Source organism: Dipodomys spectabilis, unplaced genomic scaffold (genome assembly GCF_019054845.1).
Source record: "Dipodomys spectabilis isolate Male_0828 unplaced genomic scaffold, ASM1905484v1 ptg000422l, whole genome shotgun sequence".
NCBI classification, from domain to species: Eukaryota; Metazoa; Chordata; class Mammalia; order Rodentia; family Heteromyidae; genus Dipodomys; species Dipodomys spectabilis.
In genome coordinates this window covers 6,488,038-6,498,080 of record NW_024871099.1, presented here as the reverse complement: position 1 = coordinate 6,498,080, position 10,043 = coordinate 6,488,038, and the positions used below count along the sequence as shown (strand labels likewise).

The 10,043-nt window shown below is 50.6% G+C and overlaps 1 protein-coding gene across 1 annotated transcript; it reads right to left on the bottom strand.

The window, feature by feature from the left end:
• Window positions 1–1,157: 1,157 nt before the first annotated feature.
• Dmac2 (distal membrane arm assembly component 2) lies at window positions 1,158–8,734 on the bottom strand. Its single transcript, XM_042668207.1, has 6 exons — window positions 8,696–8,734; window positions 6,734–6,930; window positions 5,576–5,656; window positions 3,119–3,255; window positions 2,860–3,022; window positions 1,158–2,039 (listed from the first exon to the last, which is right to left on the bottom strand). Exons 1-6 carry the CDS (start codon window positions 8,711–8,713, stop codon window positions 1,853–1,855), a joined length of 783 nt encoding a protein of 260 aa, XP_042524141.1. The 5' UTR covers window positions 8,714–8,734; the 3' UTR covers window positions 1,158–1,852.
• Window positions 8,735–10,043: the final 1,309 nt, after the last annotated feature.

Sequence of the window (10,043 nt, the reverse complement as noted above, 5' to 3'; positions counted from 1 at the left end):
TCCTTGAACTTTTTGCTCTAGGCTAGTGCACTACCACTTTGAGCCATAGTGCCACTTCCAGTTTTTAGATGGGTCATTGGAGATAAGAGTCCCACGGACTTTGCTGCCTGGGCTGGCTTTGAACTGTGATTCTCAGATCTCAGCCTCCTGAGTAGAAAGGATTACAGGTGTGAGCCACCAGCTCCCAGCCTATTTTTGTTTCTCTTTGACACAGGGTCTTGGCTGTGTTAGCAAAAGGCTCAGGCTGGCTTTGAACATCCTGTCTTCTTGGTTCAGCCTCTCAAGTGCTGGGACCTTGTTTTTGTCAGTCCTTGGTTTTGAACTCAGGGCTTGGGTGCTCTCCCTAAGCCTTTGTGTGCAAGGCTCGTACTCTACCACTTGAGCCACAGCTCTAATTCTGTTTTTTTTTGTTTTTTTTTTTATGGTTAATTAGAGATCAGAGTCTCACAGACTCCTCCCCCAGCTGGCTTCAAATTGTGATGAGTAGCCAGGATTACAGACATGAGCCACTGCAGCCTGGTCTTGTATTTTGAGTCCAACGTGACCTGGGCTAGCCTTGAACTCATATAACATGCCCACCTTCTCCATCCCAAGAAGGAGTATTGTCTTTTCAGTGTGTGAGCTACTGTCTTGGGTGAACACCTGTCCTAGAACAAGGTGAGATTTGACGTGTGTGTATAACAGGCCTCTTGTCAGCAGGGGGCGCTGGTGAGTGTGGAGGTGGGGGCATTGCAGATGAGGTGTGGCAGGTTTTCAGGCACAGGAGAGGAGGACAGCAAAATGTGTGTGTGTATGTGTGTAAGTTTCCATTAGGTACCAGAGAACTTTGGGGACCCAGCAAGTGTGTGTGTGTAGGTTTCCATTAGGTACCAGAGGACTTTGGGGATCCTGAGGCTGCTGCATGCAGGGATTTCTAGCATTTTCTGTCCCATTAGCCAGGAACACAGTGCTGTGCTCAAATCCAAAGGCTCAATCAGACCAATCCTAGGACTCCAGGTCCAGTCAAGAGGAGGAAAAAAAGGGCTGGGAAGGTGGCTCAGTGGTAGAGCGCTAGCCTTGAGCTGAAGAGCTGAGGGACAGTGCCCAGGCCCAGAGTTCAGGCCCCACGACCAGACCCCTCCCCCCCCCCCCAAAAAAAAAAGGAGGAAAAAAAAAGATTCAGTAATTTAAATGGGGAAAGTTTAATATATAGGATTATTGACTTCAACAGCAAATTGGAACCATGATGGATTCACTGGTAAAGTGCCTCGGAACTGACTGGAAATCTATCTGGGATTCTGGAGAGCTCTGGTGTCCCCCTCATCCTCCCACACCCCATGAGGGAGCTGAGGTAGAGGTGTCAGAGGATGCTGAGGACCATCTGAGACCCTGAGAAGCTGTGAGCTGTGGGTATTGGGGATTCCATGCTTCTTCCCTGAATGGTTCCCCAGCACTTTCTCCCAACCAAGCTCACTGTATATCTGGCAAAGAAATACAGCACTTTCTCCCAACCAAGCTCACTGTATATCCGGCAAAGAAATACTCCAAAGGCCCAGCTCCATCTTCACAGAGCAGACAAACAAGGACAGGCCCTTTGTGGGGCCATGGCTGTGCACCTGGTGTTGTTCAAGGTTCCTGCAAGTGATGGCTCAGGGGAACCATTTGGGGGAGCCACTAGATGAGGGTGGGGAACCACAGAGCCCCCTGCAGCTTTGCTGTGAAGACAGCCTGACAGATGAGAGCCAGGACCAATAATCCCATCCTCTCTCTCCCTCTCTCTCTCTCTCTCTCCCTCTGATCTGCCAGTACCTGGTGCTGCATAAACCTCACGAAGCCACAGTGACACACTGGACATCACACAGCCCTCTGAGGCCTAGCTGGAGTGGGCTGTGGACTGAAGGCTAGACTGGACGGGACTGGGTGTGTCCCCTGGCTGCAGGTCCTGGGCCCAGCCGGCCCCTACCACCTCGCAGTGCGGCAGCATCTCCTCCACCAGGATGTGAGTGAGGCCGGGGTGGGACACAGCAGGGAGGTCCGAGATGTCTAATCGGCGGAGGTTCCTGGAAGAAGGCAAGGAGGGCAGTGAGGCCAGCCCTGGTGTGCACGCGTACACATGGGTGGGGGTCCTGAGCCTCATCTCAACCCCCAGATTCCCAGCTTCATAAAACCTTTTTCTTTTCTGGTGCTGGTCTTGGGGCTTGAACTCTGGGCCTAGGTGATGTCCTTGAGCTTCTGTGCCCAAGGCTGGTGTTCTACCACTTGAACCACAACTCCATTTCTGGCTTTTTTTTGGTGGTTCATTGGAGATAAGAGTCTCAGGAACTTTCCTGCCGAGGCTGGCTTTGAACCACAATCCTCAGATCTCAGCCACCTGAGTAGCTAGGGCTGGCTTCAAACCGTGAGCCACAGATCTCAGCCTCCTGAGCAGCTAGGATGACAGGCATGAGTTATCGGTGCCTGGCCATATTCAAACTAAGTCTACAGCTGGTTAAGGACATGAAATCCACTGTTAATCACAAATACGGCTGTTGGGTCCAACTGTTCTGCTGCCGTGCAAACAGCGTGGCATGGCCTGTAATCCTAGCTACTTAGGAGGCTGGGACCTGAGGATCGAGGTTCAAAGCCAGCCCAGGCTGGCTCTTATCTCCAATAAACTATTCAGAAAAAGCCAGAAGTGAGGCTGTGGTTCAAGTGGTTGAGTGTTAGCCTTGAACAAAGAAGCTCAGGCCCAAGTGACTGCTCCCTTGTGCTCACACCCCTGGGCTGTGGCGGAGGGAGGGGACATGGGGACCGCCCAGTAGCTCTCCTCCTCACTCTCCACTGAATCAGTGCTAGGCAGGAGTGGGCTTGGCATGGTGCCAGCCTGGCCTGAGGTCTCACTGGAGGTGGTGGAGGCAGGCGAGGCCCCGTTCGGAGACTCGGGGACACCCGGCCAGCGACAGCTCCTGCAGCGAGCCGGCCAGCGGGTAGAGACGAGTGAGGCACCAGTCATCCACGTGGGGACAGCGCTGCAGGGACAGGGAGCGGAGCTCCTTCAGGAGCACTGCAAGGAGGCAGAAGGCTGGGGTCATCAGGGGTCCTTTGGGGAAGCCCCGCGTCCCTTCCCTACCGCCCACTCCCTCCTGGGCTGCCCGCTCACGGATGTGGTCCAGGCCTTCGTAGTTGATGATGCAACCGCTGACATCCACGGCCTCTACGGGTACCGAGTGCAGATCGCCTAACAAGGGAGAGATCCAGCCATGCTTGCTGGGCCGGATCCACTCTTGGCCCTGGAACCTGGAAGGATAGGGAGGGAAGGTCAGAGGTGCCCACAGTGCCCCATTGAAGGGGCTGGTGTCCTGTGTGGTCCTGTGACCATGGGATGCATCACACACCAGCACCCAGGGCCCAAGAGATGCTGGATAAGAACACATCCTCCCAGATGGCCAAATGACCCCTCCGGTCCCTTCCCTCTGTCCCAAACCCAAGATGTTGCTTAACAGGCCTCCAGGAACCAATGGGAGCCAAAGTCTTTTTTGTTGAGGCCCAGTCTAGGACTGTGATCCTGCCAATCTCTACCTGCCTCAGTAGCTGAGACTACAGACAGGAGCCACTTTACTCAGCAAGAAAGACTATCTTGGGGGGGCTGGGAAGCTGGCTCAGTGGTAGAGTGCTTGCCTTGCATGCATGAGGCCCTGGGTTCGATTCCTCAGCACCACATAAGCAGAAAATGCCAGAAGTGGCGCTGTGGCTCAAGTGGTAGAGCGCTAGCCTTGAGCTGAAGAGCTGAGGGACAGTGCCCAGGCCCAGAGTTCAGGCCCCACAACTGGCAAAAAAAAAAAAACTGTCTTGCCAGGCAGTGACTCACGCCTGTCATCCTAGCTACTCAGGAGGCTGAGATCTGAGGTTCGCAGTTTGAAGCCACTGCAGAAGGAAACGTGGTAAGACTTTTATTTCTAAGAAACTACTCAAAAAAGCTGGAAGTGGTGCTGTGGCTCAAGTGGTAGAGTGCTAGCCTTGAGCAAAAGCAGCTCAGGGACAGCGTTCAAGCCCCATGACAGACAAAAAAAAAAAAAAGAGCCGGGTGCTGGTGGCTCACGCCTGTAATCCTAGCAACTCAGGAGGCTGAGATCTGAGGATCGAGGTTAAAAGCCAGCCAGGGCAGGAAAATCTGTGAGACTCTTATCTCCAATAAACCACTCGAAAACAAGAAGTGGCAAGAAGTGGCGCTGTGGCTCAAGCCATAGAGCGCTCATCTTGAGCTGAAGAGCTGAGGGACAGCCCAAGCCCAGAGTTTAAGCCCCACAACCAACAACAACAAAAAAAGACTCTCTTTCTCTCTCTTCCCCTCTTCTCCCCCCCCCCAGTTCTGGGGCTTGTCCCTAAGCTTCCTTTGCTCAAGGCGAGTACTCTGCCACTTGAGCCAAAGCGTCACTTCTGGCTTTTTCTGTGTATGTAGTGCTGAGGAATTGAACTCAGGGCTTCATGCATACTAGGCAAGCACTCTACCACTGAGCCACCTTCCCAGCCCAGAAAAATTCTTTTGAGATGGAGTCATGCTATGTGTCCCAGGTGGGTTACTGAACTCTTGAGCTCAAGAAATCCTTCCCACCCCTAACCTCTCCTTCCTGAGTATCTGGGACTACAGGTTTGTGCCACCCTTCCCAGCTGGCTAACTTTATTGAACACATTTGCTTTGTTATACCTCCTTACAAAGGTTTAGAGGGCAAAAAATCCCCCCCCCCTTTTTTTTTGTTGGTCATGGGGCTTGAACTCTGGACTTGGGTGCTGTCCCTGCACTCTTCAGCTCAAGGTGAGCACTCTACCGCTTGAGCCACAACACCACTTCCGGTTTTTGAGTGGTTTATTGGAGATAAGAGTCTCACGGACTTTCTTGTCCAAGCTGACTTTGAACTGTGATCCTCAGATCTCAGCCTTCTGAGTAGCTAGGATTACAGGCGTGAGCCACCAATACCCGGCAAAAATCCCAATTTTTATGACACATCTACAAACACTGGCCCTTTTTCTTTTCTTTTGTTGCCCTTTTTCTTTTCTTTTCTTTCTTTTTTCTTCTTTCCTTTCTCAGTCTTGGGGCTTGAACTCAAGGCCTAGGTGCTGTCCCTGAGTTGTTTTGTTTTGTTTTGTTGGGGTTTTTTTTGCCAGTCTTGGGGCTTGAACTTACCACTTGAGCCATAGCACCACTTACGGCTTTTTCTGTTTATATGGTACTGAGGAATTGAACCCAGGGCTTCATGCATGCTAAGCAAGCACTCTACCACTAAGCCACATTCCCAGCCCCATGTCCCTGAGTTCTTTTGCTCAAAGCTAGAGCTCTACCACTTTGAGCCACATCTCCAGTACTGGTTTTCTGGTGGTTAATTAGAGATAAGAGTCTTACAGACTTTCCTTCCTTGGGCTGGCTTTGAACTACAATTCTCAGATTTCAGCCCCCTTAGTACCTACCCATCCCATTTTATTATAGACAAAACAGAAGCCCAGGAACAAACCCTCTGCCACATGGCCACTAGGTGGCAGTGGGGAGCTCACTGCCTCCCAGTGACTGCCCAGGCCTTAGGGATCCCTGCCCCCTCCCTGCAATCTGAAACCTTTGTCTTACTTGACTGCACCTCCCAGCTTCAGGACGAAGTAGGCACCTGTGACATAGGGGCCATAGTGCTCCTTCAGGGCGAGGAAGGATCTGCAGAGAGAACCAGAGCAAAGATTAGGACTGGAAAACCCCAGGGTTCCTTCCGGCATGCCAGGTGTCTGGGACGCCCAGCAAACACAGTAGCCTGGTTGCAAGTCTTTACTGAGAGTTTACTAAAATGCTAGTATTCTAGTATAAGGGCTAAGCCTTAGTCCTTGGAGATTTTGTGTGTGTGTGTGTGTGTGTGTGTGTGTGTGCAAGTACTGGGACTTGAACTCAGGGCCTTCAACTCTCATTGGGCTTTTTCCATTGACACTTGAGCCATGCCTCCAGTCCAGAGGTTTTTTTTTTTTGATGGCTCATTGGAGATAAGAGTCTTACAGACTTTACTACCTGGGCTAACTGTGAACTATGATCCTCATATCTCAGCCTCCTGAGTAGCTAGGATGACATGGGGTGCCCCAGGGGTGCCCAAATGTGAAATGTGAACTGGTCACATTTGGAATATTCTATTACTGCCAGACTAGTTGTGAAGGGCAGAGAAGCCAAGAAAGGGGGAGGGGGTAAGAGGTGGGGAGGAGGGGGGAAGACTCTTATATTTGGGCTAAACAAATTTGGTGGAAGGTGGTACCCATTCCTGGAATGAGCACATTTTCTTTTTATTTGTTTTGCCAGTCCTGGAGCTTGAACTCAGGGCCTGGGCGCTGTCCCTGAGCTTCTCTTGCTCAAAGTTAGCATTCTACCACTTGAGCCACAGTGCTCACTTCTGTCGTTTTCTGTTTATGTGGTGCTGAGGAATCAAACCCAGGGCTTCAAGCATGCTAAGCAAGCACTTTGCCACTAAGCCACATTCCCAACCTGAACACACTTTTTTAAGGGAGAAATGAACATTGGTTTTAGTCATCCTAGGGCTGAGATTCCAGCTACACCCCCGACTGCAGCTGGTAAGAGAGGAGCTTGAAGGAGGAGGAACCTTTTACAAAGCTGTGGGCTGGAGCTGAAGTTGGCAGAGGAAGTGGGGGGGGAAGGGAGGAAAGACCTGCCAGTGGCACGGGCAGGAGCTGGACTCCAGCTGGGTGGTCCTAGCCCCAGGGTCTCCACCAGGCCTTCCAGGCCTCAGGTTCTCACCGATTTTTCCTCTGCACCTTCAAAATCTGCCTCCGCAGCAAGTACTCCCTCAGGGCCTCCATGTCGTAGAAGTAGTCAGACAGGAATTGTAGGAGAGTCCTTTTCTTCTTCTGATTGCTCTCTGGGGCGACCACCTGACTCAGACCTTGGAGGCCTCTGGAATTCTTACACAGTTCTGAGGCCACCAGGCGTTGGAACTAAGGAGGACAGGAAAGGAGGAGTTGAACCTGAAGCAAGGTTACGTTTTTTTTGCTCCATAAACCTAACCTTAATCCCCTGCTTGTGTGTGTGTGTGTGTGTGTGTGTGTGTGTGTGTGTGTGTGTGTAATAGGGCTTGAACTCAGGGCCTGGACGCTGTGCCTGAGCTGCTTTTGCTCAAGGCTAATGCTCTACCACTTGAGCCCTAGTTCTACTTCCAGCTTTTCTGGTGGTTCACTGGAGATAAAGATTCTCACATACTGTCCTGACTGGGTTGACTTTGAACTGTGATCTGCACATCTCAGCCTCCTGAGTAGCTAGCATTATATTTTCCTCAAATTATTTTTTCTTCCTCTTCCCTCTTTCTCCCTCCTTCCCTCCCCTCTTCCCCCTTCTCCTCCTCCTCCTGTCATAGGGCTTGAACTCAGGGCCTGGGCCCTGTCTCTGAGCTCTTTTGTTCAAAGCTAGCACTCTACCACTTTGAGACACAGTCCCACTTTTTTTTTTTTTTTGAGGGTTTTGTGAGGGTTAATTGGAAATAAGACTTTCCTGCCTGAGCTGACTTTGAACCATGATCCTTGAGTCTGAGCCTCAGGTGTAGCTCTAGGATTACAGGTGTGGCCACCTGTGCCTGGCCTTTAAAAACAAAACCTCAGGGATTCACCTTTCCGAGGCAGGTACTTTATCAATTGAACCACTCTGCCAGCCTAAGTTCTTCCTTTAATTAACCCTAAATTTTCTCTTGAATTTAGACAAACATTCTTGCATTTCCCAGGTTCTTTGGTTTAATTTTCTTCCAAAGCCGCCGCCTTTTTCTTTCCAAATCATTTTTATGATTTTTTAAAAAAAATTCTCACAAATTCAACCCTAAACATTACCGAATTCTCCCTGAGATCTTCCTGAATGACTCATTTCCTGCCTCCTCAAAACACAGGTCAGGTAAGGGCCCTACATCTGTAAACGCTGCCACTGGGGAGGTAGAAATTGGAGGTTTGAGGTCATCCCAGGCGTAACGTTATAGAGACTCTCATCTCAGCAAAATAAGCTTGGGTGTGGTGGTATACACCCGTGGTCTCAGCTGTGTTGTACTGCCTTAGGTTGGTGGGTCGCAGTCCAGGGTAGTATGGGGGAAAATTCAGGACCCTATGTAAAAAGCTTTTGCTCGGAGCATGGCTCGTGTGTTTCTTAGACAAGTACCTGGCCCTGAGTTTTAAACACCCAGTACAGTCAAAAACACAAAAATTTCCATTAGTTTTTTGGTGCTGGAGATGGGACCGAATCTTCCATGCGAGGCGAGTAATGCCAAATTCACCTACCTACTGCTCAAGCCTTCAACCCTTCCTGTCTTTGGGTTTTCAACACAATTCTGGTGTTCGTCCCCTCCCGACTCCCACCCCTACCCCGCCTCCCAGACTCTCATCCAATCATTTCCCAGAATCATTCCCTTCCGGTCCAACCCTCGCCTGCTTATTGGTTCCCTGTAGAGCCGAATCCGTCCCTCCGATTGGCTGCGCGTGTCTCTTCGGCACCACACCCTCACAGTCATTGGCTACTCCCTGCCAAGTTCCCGCCCACTGTTACTGTCGCTCCTCTTGCCAGCCGCACCGTCGGGATATCTCGGCCCCGAGGAACCGCAGGTGCCCACGCCCGGTGCAGGGAGATTCAGGGAGGCGCAGGCGGATGCTGCTGCTTTCTGGCGGCGAGGGCCCTGAAGGAAAGGCTGCAGGGGGAGAACTTAGGTTTGGGGAACGCTAGGTCACCTACCGCTCTGGGCGCCGCCATCTTGCACCCATAAACGGGAAGGGGCGGGGATTCCAAAGGCCACGTGGTTCAGTCCGGTAGGTCTCTTAGGCCCCGCCCCTCAGCTTTCCAGCCCTCCTCTTAAAGGAGCACTCACCCTTTATGCGTCTTGTGTTGAGGGATTACTTTGAGCGCCTTTCGTTTTTTTAAATCCTTTCTCTCTCTCTTTTTTTTTTTCTTCCTTCCTTCTTTCTTTTTATCTTTGTTCGGGTCCTAGGGCTTGAATGCAAAGCCTGGCTGCTGTTCCTTCATCTTTTTAATTTAAGGCTGGTGCTCTACCCCTTGAGCCACAGTTCCACTTCCAGCTCTTTGGAGGTTAATTGGAGAAAAGCCTCTCAGGGACTTTCCTGTCCAATCTGGCTTTGAACTGCTTTCCTCAGCTCTCAGCATCCTGAGTAGCTCTTGGGTTAAATGATTACTTTGAGCACCTTTCCACCTTTATTTTCTTTCTCTATCTCTCTGTCTTTCTCTCTCTCTTTGGTGTGGGTCCTAGGTCCAGGGCCTGGCTGCAGTGCCTTTGTGCTCTTTTTCCTTAAAATTGGTGCTCTACCACTTGACCTACAGTTCTGCTTCCAGATTTTTGGTGGTTACTTGGAGAAAAGCCTCTCTTTGGGCTGGGGATGTGGTTTAGTGGTAGAGTGCTTGCCTAGCATGCATGAAGCCCTAGGTTCAATTCCTCAGTACCTCATAAACATAGAAGGGCAGAAGTGGTGCTGTGGCTCAAGTGGTGGAGTGCTAGCCTTGAGCAAAAGAAGCTCAGAAACAGTACCCAGGCCCTGAGTCCAAGCCCCAGAACTGGCAAAAAAAAAAAAAAAAAAGACTTTCCTCTTGAGGGAAAAAACTCAGGGACAGCACTCTGCATTCAAGCCAACCAACATTAAAAAGAAAGATTATTCTCTTTAAGTTCTGGAAGTTAGAAGTAGCTAGGATTACAGGCATGAACACTCTTTCTGGGTTAGATTCCTGACCTTCAGATTTTTATTTATTTATTTTGTCAGTCATGGGGCTTGAACTGGGCTTGGGTGCTATCCCTTAGCTCTTCAGCTCAAGGCCAGTGCTCTAACTGCTTGAGCCACAGTGCCACTTCTAGTATTTTTCTAGTGGTTTATTGGAGATAAGAGTCTCACAGACTTTCCTGCCCTGGCTGGCTTTGAATTGTCAGGATCCTCAGATCTCAGGCTCCTGAGCACCTAGGATTACAGGCGTGAGCCACCAGTGCCCGGCTGACCTCCAGAACTTTAAGAGAATAATCTTTTTTTTTTTTTTTTTTTTGTCAGTCATGGGTTTGAGCTCAGAGGCTGTGCACTGGTCC

What these genes read in the sequence shown, in the direction of transcription:
- Dmac2 (XM_042668207.1), bottom strand. An exon ending in AAGGTGCAGAGGAAAAATCG is followed by an intron (nt 5,657 to 6,733) that starts GTGAGAACCTGA and finishes TTCTCTCTGCAG; the next exon opens with ATCCTTCCTCGCCCTGAAGG. An exon ending in GCCTGCCTCCACCACCTCCA is followed by an intron (nt 2,040 to 2,859) that starts GTGAGACCTCAG and finishes GCCTTCTTCCAG; the next exon opens with GAACCTCCGCCGATTAGACA.